Genomic DNA, 15,282 nt, shown 5'->3' with positions numbered 1-15,282 from the left:
CTGCATGATTCCACTTATATGAGGCATCTAGGACATTCATATTCATAGAGATACAAAGAATGGTGGTTGTCAGGAGCTGGGGGAGGGAGGAATGAGGAGCTAATGGGTACAGAGTTTCAGTTTTGCAAGATGCAAAGAGTTCTGGAGATTGGTTAGCATGACAATATGAATATACTTAACACTAAAAAAAAATATAGAATAAGTCACACTGTAATGTGTCAATATATACTTTAAAAATATGTAAGATTAAAATTTAAGATACATAAAATAAATTCACCACTACATAAAGCTTTAAAATTCTCACCTCATTTTTTTGTGTTAATTCATTAATTGAACTTTTAAGTTTTTGTAGTTCCTGTACATACACAGCAACTTCCTGGGGACCTTTGGCAAGTTCATTCCTTAGCTGGGTTATTGTGGCCTTAAAAAAAGAAAAGAAAATTAGAGCAAAATAAAATAAAAAAGGAAATGTAAGTACATAAAAGTCTTAATATTACACAAATTTTTGTTATTGATGCTGTTGTTAAATTGAAATAATCCTTGGAACTTTCAACTTGGTTCTTTATCCTACCACCTTTACTGCCACCTCACACTTTTTTGGGCTTAAAACTAATTTTTGAAATTTATCCAAAATACCCAACTATATTTATTTAATAATACATGAAATGAAAAGCTGACATGCTACTTTATGTGTATGAAGCACCAAACTACAAGCCTGAATTTAGTAGCTTTGAAACTCTACACTTTAATGCTCCTGAATTTAAAAATGATATGCAAATTATATCTACATTTTCTCCCAATTTCTATAGCATAAAATTTTCCTTTTACTTTAAAACAGGTATATGCAAACATGCAATACAGAGTTATTGATACTGGTAAATCACCTTTCTGATTGTAATGAAAATGTATTTGTCCAAAGAAGTTACCAAACTGAAGTTACATATAGTTTCATTAAGCTAGATCACTCCACAGTCAGGTATAATAGCTAGACATGAATTTGCTTTAGTGCATTCTTTTTCTTTTTTTTTTTTTTCTTAGTTCAACAAATTTCAAGCCAATGCTTTAGTGCATTTTAACATTTTAAAAAAATGAAAATTAATGTTTATTATTAAAATAATAGTTTTATCATTTTAAAAATAATGTAAGAGACAGATAAGCAAAGATCTTAGAAATATAAACTTCCTCTACATAAAAGTTCAACCATTACAGAGAAAGACTAAGTATTGGTTTTTTAGGTATGGTTTCCTGCAAATGACTCTGACAAAAGAATTTTCTATTTCTAATACTGTTCATGGCTTTAGTTTTTACATTTCTAAAGTTACAACTATTTCCATTGTCTGTATTCTTTATTACTGAATAAACTTTATAATACAGGTGAGACAAAGTTTCAATTTTTTCCTTAATAAACACATCAATAGTTATACATATCATATATTACAAATAATTACTTTCATTTTCAAGGGAGAAACCTTAGAAGGCTACTGATTGTAATTATTGTGACAATAAGCCCACTTTCAACAGATCTTTGGCTATTCCTCTTTTGGAAACCCTTCCAGTGTGCAACTTATTTTTTTAAGGGATGTTCCGTGGTGGTGTGTCTTCACCCATTTATGGTGACTTTGGTTTTAAGTTTTGGAAACCACCAAGTTTGTACATAAGGTAAGTGATTGACATGAGTGATCAAACACTTGGGCTTATTTTCTTTCAATAACCACATGTTAATAAAACTAGTTTTTTCAGTGCCTTTCAAACTGGTTTAAAATCAATTAAAATAAGTTTCAAAAATGTTTTTAGGAACGGAGCATGTCTGAGGTATGTATACGGCCTGACCTTTGAGGAAAACACTGAATTAAATGTACCAATTCTGATACAATGAAAGGCAATCTATAAAACTAGTGTATCATTCCACCTCATATATATTCATGTATTTTCAACTATGTTCAAGTTAAAGGCATACTCTAATGTTAATACTATTAAATATCTGTCTTAAGCTGATCATGTAACCTTGAAATGGGATATAGGTATTGGAAATTTATTTCAAATTACTATTTCTAACAACTTTCAATGTCAGAATTTTGTCAGTAGGATCATGGATTTTTGTTTTGTTTTTGTTTTATTTTTTATACAGGGTCTCACTCTGCTACCCAGTCTGGAGTGCAGTGGTACGATCACAGCTCACTACAGCCTTGAACTCTTAGGCTGAGGTGATCCTCCTGCCTCAGCCTCCTGAGTAGCTAGGACTACAAACGTATGCCACCATGTCCAGCTAATTTTTTATTTTTGTAGAGACAGGGTCTCACTATGTTGCCCAGGAGGATCTCATACATAAATGTCAATTTATCACAAAAGAAAGTAAATTATTACATTTAAATCCCTACATGTAAATATCCTACCAAAGGATTTTGCACAGGTTTCTGGCACATAATAAATAAAAATAAATAAAAGTATATATTAAAATGAAAAATATGTGTATATTTCAATAAAGTCACATGATTTCATATTGAAGTTTATAAAATGAAATAAACCAAGTGTAATGTCTATCTAGAATTTATCTTGCTGATAAATCCCAACATGTAGAAAACATAAGAAAAATTTAAAGTAAATATATCCCACAAATATCTTATCCTTTTTATAGCTTTTAAATATATCCTTATAAATGATATTTATAAGATTAGAACCTAAAGAACTGTACATTAGGTGTATCATTTATACTTTGTACACTGAGTTCAGATATTTTGAAAAACTAAAATTTTTATAAAGATAGATGCAAGCACTGAAAATTTTAAAATTTACTCAAGAGGACAGCAAAGAAAGATGTGGGAAGAGTATACACCAAAAGACAGACTTCAGTTATGAGGAAGGAGAGGGAGGAGAGTGAATAACAGAAGGCTTTCCCCTTTTCTATTGCATATTATAAATCATTTTAATCTTTTACAATGATCCCATATTATGCTTATATTTGGGGGAAAAAAGATAAAAGAAAGACAATAATATCAAAGGAAAAATAAATAAATACATAACCTCTTTCAGATAGCACTACGGATGAAATTCAAAAAAAGGAAGATCTCCGCTCTTGCCACACTGACTTTGCAAACTATTTAACAGGCCAAGCTCACAGGTGCCTTGGACGTTAGCATTTAATATAACCTCTTCCTGGGAATCCTAGCTCCCAATGCTTCCCCTGATTCTTACTTACTTCATTCTTCTCATACATACTCTCCTTGAGGGGATCTTCCACGACCATTCTACCTAACATTGTCCTACATTATTCCCAGCTCCACTACTGCCCATATCATGCTTTATTTTTCTTCTTCATAGCACTTATTAACTGACTTTCTGTCATGATTTGGTGTATTTATACAGTTATTGTTTGACTTCCACAAAGGAATGTAGGCCTTATGGGGGCAGGCACTCTGTCTTATTCAGTATTAAATTTCCTACACCTAAAATAATTCCTGACATTTAGCAGGCACTTAAAAAAAAAATCTCATTAAAGGAATGAGTAATTTTACTTCCAAGGAGTTAATAGATATTTATTCCCAAGGAAACAGTATTAGATCCTGTAAAATAGTTTGCATTTCCTTGGTTTTTTTGAAATATTATTGAATTCAAATTGAATTTTTGCTAAAAAAAAAACAAACTTTAAATTACAAAATGATTAAGGAACAATATTTCCAGCAAATGTCCTGCTGTTGCTTAAGAATTATATCATTTTAATATTTTACTGCTATTAGTAAATAATCATTTAAATGTGGCTGAAAAGTTGCTTGATTAACAAAAACGAGCATGTCTTTGAAGTTCTGAGATTGCCTTAAAACACAAAATTGCCATGACACTAGAAGGTTGGTATATTAAGAGTATTGTTAATATTAAAAAGCCTTCCAAAAACACATTACCTCAAGTTTAAGCATCTCCATGAGAAAGCAGAAAAAAATAACAAAATGATGGATGAAAGGTGGAAGACTGACAAAGATACACATTGAGCACACGATAAAAATGTCCAAACACACCTACATATCTAGTCTCTTAAATTAGCATACTTTCAGAAGATGTTTAAATACTTTTTTAGCAGCTATACATGGTTGTAACCATGCTAACTCCATACCTATATAAACATTTTATCTCTTAAAACTGGAATTCAAATTAGTTCATTTGGAATACAAATAAAATTCTTTAAAAATCACTTCTAATAAGGACCATACCAAAAATAGGTTGATTACAGCTTTGACATTTTCAGTAATGTATGTTTTTAGGAATAATACTTTTTAACCTTTAAATCCTCAATTGCTAATCTGTAAAACAGCCAATTATTTATAATATACTTTCAAATGCTTTAGAATGAAATATTTTCTATATGCCTTCAAAAATATCTAGAGAAAAGTCAATGAATTCATAAGGTATATATTCAATGAAAGTAATAAACATAATAACATTTAATAATATAAACAAGATTCTATATCATCACTAGAAATACCAGTCAAATAAATTGTTTATTTTAAATAAATGTTTATTTGAAATTAAAAAATAAATTTTTAACTTCTAATTTCTTTTTGTTTTAATGCCAATATTTAGATTCAGTAAAAGTCGCACATCTATAATAAAAATTTTTCTAGTAAGTTCTTTAACTAATATAATTCACTAACACATTTAACTGAAAATAAATAGAATTAAATTTTAATAAATTAATGAAATACACACTGTATATTTGGAGTAAGCAGAAGCTAAAAAACAAGTGGAGTTATAAACAAATAAATGAGATGAAGTAATTAGTAATTTTTTTCATATGGAAATGGTATGAAACACAACTCAAAAGTATTTTAAGCTATTACCCAATATAAATGTTACATACAACATACAAAATGGTAAAATTTAAAGAATAATAACCGTAGATATTAGGAAAAAATTAATAGCACAAATTACTCATAAGGCAATCATCAGACCACCTAAAGTAGGAGACAACATGATACAGAAGGGAGAACACAGGCTTTGGATAAGATCTGGGTTCAAACTCTAGTTTTTAAATCAGGTGTATGACCCTGAACAAGTTACTTAACCTCTCATTGAGCCTCAAATTCCTTGTATGTAAAGCACACTTAATTTAACTTACAGGATTATAAGAAACAAATGAGATCACATACTTAAAGTGCCTAGCACAGTATCCAAAACCCAGTAGAACTCAAAAAATAAGTTTGTTTGTCATAATATTATTCTGACTATTATACTACCATTTCCTAAAGTTATTCTAAATATTTCAACATAGCCTGAGGTCTCATTCATCACTACATATCTATTAATTAACTAAGTAGCGAATAAATATTCTCCTTGTTTTATTTAATACTAGAAATATAATGAAATATTAAATCACCTATTCGATTACTCAGCGAGAGTGAATGTTTCTAAATTTATTTCAAAATACTTGAAAAGATAAATTTTTATGAAAACTTGAAGACATAAATTGATTTCTAAGCCATTTTCCTTCTTTCCCAGAAATACCTTTTTCTATAAAAAAAAAATCATTATTTACTACAATTAGCATTATTTACAGGAGGACAATGGAGGGAGACACTAAATTCTTTCACCCCAAATCGTTTATAACTCTAGTCATAACTTTTTCATCTTAAATGACCTCTTCTCATTACATATAAAGATATTTTAAACTATAACAAAAATATAAATTTATAAAAACTCTCCAAACTAAACTTAGAGTAATTCTTAAATATTACTTAGAAATATTTTCCTATCACTAACTTATGTTATGTTCCCACATGTATTTTTTCAAATACAAGTAATTATATCAATTTCTTTCCCTTGTTATTATTCTATTTATTTAACAAGTACATGTATGACTCCAGAACTCTCAGCTGGAAAAAGTCAGATTGGTCTGTACTTTAAAATACACATATTCTAAAACTACCATTATTTTGGTTCAATTTTAGTCATCACACTACATTTATTTTAAAATTTAAAAAAACACTCTTTAATCAAAAGAGAATGTATTTTTTTTTAATTTGAGAAATACCAGTAGGCAGGTAGATTTAATCAAAGGTAGTTCTTATTGAAATAAACATATAAATAACTGGGGTCACCCAGGTACTTCTACTTCAAGATTTGAATGGAACTTTTCTTCACAGGACTTCTTTGATTCAGCCTCTCCTTAATTTTACATTAGTACTTATAGATTAATCATTGCCTTTTGCTGACTAGTAGTACCACTAGAATAGGAGCTTTTAACTGGCTTTGGTAGGTTCATGATATTGCTTAAGAAATTTTTTTTAAAAATGTGGGATTAAGTGTTATTGGGCTATGAAGTGTCACTTTTGGGAAATCTGCATCTAAAGATCATAAATCTCAGAGTGATGTTAAACCCATAAACTTTGGCCATTCTCCCATCAATAAGATATAGGAGAAAGGAAAACAGGAATGAATTAGATATGGGTTATCTATATTTATACCCCATAGCTTGCAGACATGTTATTGTTTATGAATAGAATGGCTTTTAGATCACCAGCTAAAGAACTCTAAGAAAGAGATGCAAATTGAAGCATCACTATAACAACTTTTTAAACTGAAAATATGAAAAACAGAGGTCCATTTCACAATAAGGAAGCTTAAAGATTGCAAATAATAGTAGTCATAACAAAATACCTCCTATAATACAGTAAAAAGGACAAAGGTTAGCATTTTTGAGCAAATATATTTATTACATATCTTAGAGCTTGTCATATGCTGACATAATTATATAAGAGATTTACAGGCCAAAGACATATTTAAAGGAACTGAGAATGTTTATTTTGGAAGAGAAAAAACTCAGGGTAAATACGAACAGTCTTCAAATATCTCATGTGGAAAGAGGAAAAATTTATTCTGTGTAATTCCTGAGGAGAGAACTAGAACGAGTGCATATAAATTACAAGGAAACAAATGTCAACTCAATAGAAAGGCTGACTTGTAAAGAAATATGCATACCCAATACCACCTAGCATGGGTTGTGGATCACTTTATCAGGGTTGCTTCAAAGGGGAAACTTGGATGAAATGTTAGACTAGATAATTTTTAAAACATCTTTCAAATACATAATTCAATGCGCATCAATTAGAAATAAGCTTATAAGAAAATAAGTCTTTCCTAAATGTTTTTTCTAAACATTGACAATATAATTGTAGAAAATGATATCATTATTCCTTTACTCAATTAGCATTTATCAACTAGCCTTGAGTAAATTTAACTTTAAATATCATCTCTCCATAATATAAATCATTTATTAAACAAAATAATAATCTTTTAAGGAAGCATTCCTTTCCAAGTATCTAGCTTTATAAACTGAAAGTAAAACATTTTGACTATCAGACCACATTGACTATAGACTAATATTACTCAGGTCAAATGAAAGATAGACAAATACTGTGTTAATAAACCACTCAGAAAAATCTCAAATCCTGGCTTTATCCTAGAGTATGCACTATACAAGCTAATATTAATCACATTTAAGCACACTGAACTTCATTACCTCTGAGTTAGCATATTCTGCTTGTAACTTTTTGCACTCATCTTTTAGTTTTTCAGATTCTTTCTCACGTTCCAAGGTCATGTTGTCCATTAGTGTTTGAACTTGGACTAGTTCTTTCTTCAGCACAGCAACATCTTCTATACCAGGTCTCTGAAGCTGTGAAACAACACATTTTGATTAAAAATTATAGTGAAAAACTAAAATAATATACATGTTTAAAATAGTTTCAGTACAAAGAAATCAAAATGAAAACAATCTTCAAAAACATTGAACACTGATATCTGCCCCCCTGAATAAAGGCAAAAAAGAAGTCAAGAACAGATCCAAGATTGTTAAGCCTGGGAAGAGTGTTAAAGATGATAGCTAGAAATTCAATCAGAAGTATACTAAAAGTAGTGGATTTATAAAACTAAAGTGCAAAGGAAGATCAAGATCAGAGATGCAGATATAGAAACTACTAGAATGACAGATGCTATTTAGATAGAAACAACAAAAATGTTAGAACAGCAAGTTATATATCATAATGTTCCATTTTTATTTTTAAAAATCATATATAGTTTATATATGGAGGTGGTACAATAATAGGCAATTTTTATTTCTTCCATTTCACTCAAACTATATTTTTAAAAATTTTTTCTTCAGAGTATGTATTTCATTTTTAATTTAGAAAAGTATAAAAGTTGATCTCAATAAATGGTTCCTAAATTACCAGCTCAGTCTTTAGATCTTGAATTACAGTTGCCTCTTTGTTTAATTCTTCTGTCAGATGTGTCACTTTTTGTTCGGCAGCTTCATGAAGACTCCTTTCTTCATCATATTTTGACTTTATATCTAATTAAAGATAGTTATATAAATATTAATTTCATGACATTAACTCTAGGAAAAAAGTTTTATAAGTTCCTGCATATTACTCTGCATATCTATGTATCATTTTAATTCAAATTCACATACCTTAAATAACCATAAATGTATATAATAAATCTATACTTCTGATTACATTGAATGATGAACTTAAAAATAATGAAATGTTTTTGTCTACATAAATTCCACCCAACCCTAATTTACTAATTACCATTTTAATCTATACTTAATTACATACAATAATTTGCTAAAAGCATGTAATGTTAGAAAATGTAATTGATAGCATAAGCAAATGTTAAATCTAAAGTATTTAATTCACTTCTTTAAAATGTTGCTTTTTAATCTTTAAGGATACCACAAAAAAAAACTTATCTTCTCTAAATTTCAAGTAGAATCTAAAGAAAAACCAGTCTTTTGAAGGGAGAAAGAGAGAGGAGAATAAAATAATTTACACAGCAACTCTAATATCATTAAATTCCATTAATCAGCACTATAGTCTTTAATAAATACTTTACCACACTCATGTGGTATGTCTATTTCTAGGGTATATATTGGCAAAAGGGAATAAGACTGATTTACTGGCTAAAAAATTTTGACCCAGTTTACCTGCAATCTCAGTAGCAAGTTGGGCGGCCTTTTGCTCAAATAAGTCTTTCATTTGCTTAATATTAAAATTTTCTGTTTGGGCTTCTTCTAATTGTTGTTCCAAAGACTGTAGTTCTGCAAAAAAGTGTAGCAGCTATTCAGATACAATGTTCATTACATATGGTAAATTATTATTATTTTTAATTATTATAGTAGTAAAGACAATAGACATATAGACAACAGAAAACATGAGTCTATTAATCCAATTACAAGTATTTTTCACATTTCAAGAACTAAGCATATCTGGTTCATTTAAGTCATAATTTACAAACATATAGAACAAATGCAAGGAATATTTAGAATCATCACCAAATAATCTATGAATATTTGTTTGGAAGTTATTTTGATTTCACATTTCAGTTATTTTCCTACATCTATCAACTGACCAAAAAGGAATATATTCTGATCCTCTGATAAAACTAGTGATAAAGCAAGATGAAATTAGAAATGGTTAAGAGCAATTAAGGTCTTGAAAATATGTAGTCAACTTCTAATACTTCATCACAAAGAAAAGAGATTTCAGAGAGAAGTTAAATGTAACAGCTAACCTCAAAATACAATTCTGATTATTCATTAAGCATCCCTCCAGTTAAAGATGTCAAAAAGATGCTAGCTTCATCAATTTATTTCAAAGGCCAAAGACTATCTCACTCTTAAGATAGACTTAAATTTTCATTAAACAGCCATATTAATGTAATATTCCAAAAGTTTATCGTCTAACTTCAGATTATAATGAACTAAAAAACACTAAAATTTCAGTTAACTGATTAAATTATAAAGTTCACGTGTAACTTTCTAAACCTAGAATATGATCATTATCGCCACTGTTTCAGAGGCCTAAAATATAATCACAAAACAAAATTAATTTAGCAGGCATCAAAGAAATAAAAGAATTATGATAAAAAAGAAAAAGAAAATTGAAAAAGTATCTGCTTTCAAGTAAAGTTACCTGCTGATGACTCAGTCGCCAATCCATCAGGTTTAGCCTCCTCAATGAAAACAAAAGACATAAACAAAGGCATTAAAAAGAAAAGACAATACTGTTACAATTGCCAGTGTTAAAAATCTCTGACAGTCACATTCTAAATAAGTAGCAAGATTTTGGTGAAAATTACAGTTTGGTGATACCCATCCTTTGAGCCCTACAAGGTACCAGTAGGCAGACTAGCATAATGATCTAACTTCACTCAGTTCCTGGTTCTAAGGCAGATTTTTTTTTTTGTATAGTAATATACATAAAATTATTATGGGTCTTACAATAGATGACATCTTAAATTCCACAAATTCAGTAATAAACAGTATAAATTATTACAATTATAAATATAGATTCTAAAATAAATACTTAAGTCAGCAGCCAAGATTGAGTCCTATTGCTATGTAGTTTTGAAATGATTCCAAACACTTAACATAGTTTGCCATGTGGATAACATATATATTGCTACAATAAGAACTTGGGAATGTTATCTTCCTCCATTTGAGCATGTGATGCCTGTAAGACCCCATACGTGGGAAGCTGGAGTGAACTTCCCTTCCCCTTGGGAATGTTACATCAGACATTTTCATTCCCCACATGGGAACTACTGACCTCAACTACTGGACTTCAAAATACATATAAACCTAAGAGTTTGACAGAAACTTTGTGAGCTTAGGCCATTGCACGCTGCACTCTGTCAGCCGCTTCTCTGAGACTGACAGCTTAGGCTGCGACAGGGCCACACTCCAGCTGGTTAGCCCTTGAGCTTTGAAGTCACACCTGCCAGCACCTGTATCGCCCTCTAGCGGCGAGGGATCCCTATCCTCACGGATCTCCACGGTTTTAGAAACCGTCTCGCAAAAGAAACCACCCATTAAAAAAGGTACACTTCAAACTTCAATCAGACTTTACTTTCCACAAAGGCCTGCTTCCATCCTAATAGAGTAACTAGACGCTAATAACTTTGGAACTCACTCACTATGTGGTTATGTGCACCTCATCTATTGATAATTCCCTGTGAGATTTATGTTATTCTCCCCTGCTTCAAGCATTGTAAACCTTAGAAAAATTTATGTTTGTATGGCAATAAATCATGTGATTTGTGAGATCACACTTTGGTCATCTTCTTTTTTTAACTATATAAAACAACTGTAATATTTGAAAGTTTGCGTAAATTATGCCATCAAACTATCACTACTAAAAAATGTGGCTTTAAAAGCATAAAATTTTAATTCAGGATCATAAATTATCTTTAAAAGAAGCAGAAATAAAGAACATATTACATAAGCTTTAATTTATCACATGCATTAGGAACAAAATAATATATAATGTTGATATTATTTTCATATTTTAAAGAATTATACACATCTGAAAGAGTTTAATAAGGCATTTCATAGTATACCTGACTTTCTATACCTGGACTTACACATATTGACTGCTAAGAATCATCAGTATTTAAAATACATTTTCCCTCAAAGGGAAATTTTCTGCCAAAGTAATTTACACCTTAAATGGTGGAGAATTTAATTAATGTGTCAAATGTAAAATAATCATCTCAAATGCAGTACATAATTTCCTCTGTTTTCAGGTACAGAAAATAATACAGCCCATATTTGAGTAATTGTTAATGGCATCTATACAAAACATTAGTAAATAAACTATAAGTATTTTAGATTACTAAAAACTTCTTTGCCATTAACAGAGTCCCCAATTAGAGAAGCTGAGTAGTAATAAGATTTGATATCTTGTTATTTATTTGTTTCTGTCTTTTCCAGTCCAAATGACAACTATTGGTACAAAGACTAAAAAGCAAAAAAGACTGAGTAAAAGTCACAATATGCTAAGATAATGTGCAAAGGGATCATTAATTACTTTATAAAAATATTAGAACTATTACTGAAGGGTATCTATTATTGCAAATGATAATTTGGTGAAATTCATTATTTTTTGAATCTTCCTGTAATTTTAGCATAAAGTCAATATAATTTTAGCTTAAAACTCATAATCGGTTAAGGCATTTATTTGGAAAATACATTAAACTGCAAAGAATCTAAAATATCAAAATAACCCCACTCAGAGATAACTACTTTCTGTAAAACAGTGATTTTCTTCCGGTTTTTTCTATGTATTATTTTTATGTCATAAAGTCATATAATATATATGTGTGTGTGTCTATGTATAGATATAAATGTATATTTATGTATACACATTTTTATTCAGTCTTTTTAAAACCTAGCACTGTTAGTAGAACAGTTTTCCCAGTTTTCAAACAATCTTCACTAACATAAATTGCTAATAGTATTTCTTTCTCTACCAAATAGACATTTTAGTCATTTCTAATTTGTCACAAACACAAATACTTTGAAGAGATTCACTACTGTTTGAACCTATATATTTTAGCCATTTAGCTATACTGTCAAAAAATTAGATTAACATCACCTGGTATAAAAAAGCAATCAATAAGTAACACTGCTTCTTAATGGGACACCTTTAAAAAGTTATTTTCACTCCCCAGCTATTCGTTTGCATTCACTAAAATTACGAAGAATTTACAGTGTAGGCTATTGAATACAGAGAAACAAATTAAGGAGTTATTTATATCAGGCCACCTGCTTACAAAAAGGCATTAAGCTTAATGTTCAACATAAAAATAAATAGCTAATAAACAAGTTTTAAGTATTTAAAAGCAATTACTTGCTGCTGCAGCCCTTGATATTTCTCTAATTCTTTCTTTAATTCTTCCGAGTACCATTTTTCTTCCTAATGAAAAAGATTTTTAATTAGTAAATTTTAAAAGACTTATTATCTGAAATATTGAAAATAAACAAGTATTATCATTTTTCTTCTTACCTTAAGTGAAGCCTGTAGGTCTTGGACCTCTTGTCTGAGTAGTGTTACATCATCTCTAAACATGTATGGGGGAAAGGAATTAATAGTTAATATTCTTTAATTAATAACCTGGTCTCTTAACAAATCATGGCTAGTAACTGTATATTAATATTTTAGTTTTCTCAATTCTTAAAAAACTACTGAAGATTTTATGTATAATGGCATACATATAAAGTCCCTAGAAAAAAAATTTTATTTCTAAAGCTCATTGGTTATAAATGGAAAAACATTTTTTCATGGAATAATCATATTACTGGACTGCCAAGTGCCTGAGCCAGAAGCAAAATGTCTCTCATTAATTTACTAATAATAAGTACCAATGGCTTCCTCCTGCAGTTAGCATAAAATCTAAACTCATTAGCAAAGACTATAAAATCTGAACAATCTAGTCCCTGCCTTATCATTCTCTCCTTCATTCATTTAGCTCTAGCAACAATGGCTTTCTTTCAGTTCCTTGAGTCTGACATGCTCTTTCCTGTCTAAGAACCTTCTTAAATTCTGTTCCCCTCACCTAAGAGTCAGACTGCAAAAGACTGGTGAGCCAACTACTCTAGGCTCTAATGCAGGAGAGAGATTTCATGGGAAAGCACATTTAGGATTATTATTCTGATGTCAGGAACACATCTTCCCCTGTTGGATTGAAACTTATCTTACAGATATACTCAAACATGTGCAAATGATAGCTCCATAAGGATATATACCACAATGTCGTAAGTGCAAAATAGTGAAAATATCCTAGTCATCAACAGAATAAAATTCTACACTATCATTAAAAAGAATGAGACAGCTCTGTCTGCATTGATGTGAAAGAATCTACAAGATACAGAGAAGCAAAAGGTATATAAGAATGTAGAATTGCCATTTTTATGTAATTGCAGATATTTATACATTTATATGTACAGAGATATAGGCATATGCATATACATGCATAGACTAGCTTTGGAAGAATATACAAGAAAATGATAAAAACAAAGAGGCTAGGGAAAAGGGGTGGCAAAGGCTTAATTTTCACCATAAACCTTTTAGAACCATTTGAAATTTGTTCTAGGTACCTACCATCTACATACATACTTTAAAAATCATCTAAATAAACTACTAATGCATCAGTTTTCATATATTTGATCATGTTGATGGAATTCACATGAAAACTGATGAACAGAGAGTTTTAAAGTGAAAAGGCATTTAGACTTTTGATCTAAAAGACATGTCCTGCCCATAGTCATATATTATCCAATGTGTTGGAGGAGTAGAATATAATTGTCAGAAACTAGAGAGTTGTAGGAAGATAGGAAGAGGGGATACAATAAGAGATAAAAATGGAAAAGTGCTCACTAACTATCCCATAAGCAATGAGAAACCAGTAAAAGTTATTATTTAGAGGAACAGCAATCATATTTGCATTTTAAGAATATTATTCTAGCAGCAATATGGAGAATTAATCGGAGGAGTACAAGACTAAACACAGAGAGCCAACTATAAATAGTGAAAAATATCGTTGAGTGAGATATGATAAGGCCTAAATAAAATAAGCCGTAGCAGTGAGGATGGAAAAATTATAAGAGCTGCCAAAAAAACAGAATTAACTTTGTGATAGATCAGATGGGGGAAGCAGGGGCAGGTGTGTAAAAATGAGCACACTCAATTTTCTGGCTTTAGCAACTGGGTGATTAGATAACGCTGCCAATCGCCAAAAGAAGTAACAGTAGACAAAGAGCAGGTTTAGAAGAAAATATAATGAATTCTGTTTATAAAATTTCAGTGATGAGATGCCTTGGAACATCTAACAGAAGATACCTAGTAGGCAATTGAGGAGATAAATCTGGGTTGGAAATGTAGTTTAGGAGGAAGTTATGGATGTGGACATTATCCCAGGTAGGTCATATAGAGGAAGAGGAGCACTCAAAACAGATCAAGAAAAAAAAATAAGCACAACAGTATGTTATCTCAGAAGATTAGAAGGAAAAAGAGCTAGCAGAGTCAAATTTTGCAGAGGTTGTGATAGGCCGTCTACAAAGATGACTGCCATCAAATTCTTCCCTTGCTATATGCAAAGTCCACTGCTCCAATGAAGGACAAAGTTTACTTCCAGGCCTCTTCAATCTGACCTGGTCTGTGACTACTTTAACCAATAGAATGTGGCAGATGTGATGCTCTTGACACTTTAGAATCAGGCCTAAAGAAGACTGGAAGCTTCTGCTGCTTCCCTCTTGGAATGCACTTTCTTGGAATCCAACTGTCGGTTTATTAAGTCCAAGCAGCCACATAGAGAGGCCCATATGAAAGAGGACTGAGGCCCATGGCCTATAGCCCCAGCTGAGCTCCCAACCAGCATCCAACACCAATGTCCAGCCATGAATGTGAGGCCACATTGACCTTCTGGCTTTCCTACGACCACAGACTACATCAC

General features: G+C 30.7%; 1 protein-coding gene across 3 annotated transcripts in view; it reads right to left on the bottom strand.

The window, feature by feature from the left end:
* The window catches only part of EEA1 (early endosome antigen 1), a 102,767-nt gene that overhangs the window by 55,350 nt on the left and 32,135 nt on the right, over positions 1–15,282 (bottom strand). For 2 of the 3 annotated variants that reach the window (XM_045553253.1, XM_045553250.1), the window contains 7 exons: positions 12,837–12,891; positions 12,681–12,746; positions 9,963–10,002; positions 8,975–9,088; positions 8,217–8,338; positions 7,508–7,663; positions 305–421 (listed from right to left, as the gene is read on the bottom strand). In XM_045553253.1, coding sequence (XP_045409209.1) covers positions 305–421; positions 7,508–7,663; positions 8,217–8,338; positions 8,975–9,088; positions 9,963–10,002; positions 12,681–12,746; positions 12,837–12,891 — 670 coding nt within the window. The remainder of the gene's footprint in view (positions 1–304; positions 422–7,507; positions 7,664–8,216; positions 8,339–8,974; positions 9,089–9,962; positions 10,003–12,680; positions 12,747–12,836; positions 12,892–15,282) is intronic. The other variant, XM_045553252.1, reaches the window with a different exon arrangement.

The sequence above is a fragment of the Lemur catta genome, chromosome 6 (genome assembly GCF_020740605.2).
Source record: "Lemur catta isolate mLemCat1 chromosome 6, mLemCat1.pri, whole genome shotgun sequence".
NCBI lineage: Eukaryota > Metazoa > Chordata > Mammalia > Primates > Lemuridae > Lemur > Lemur catta.
This window is presented reverse-complemented; position numbering and strand designations above follow the sequence as displayed.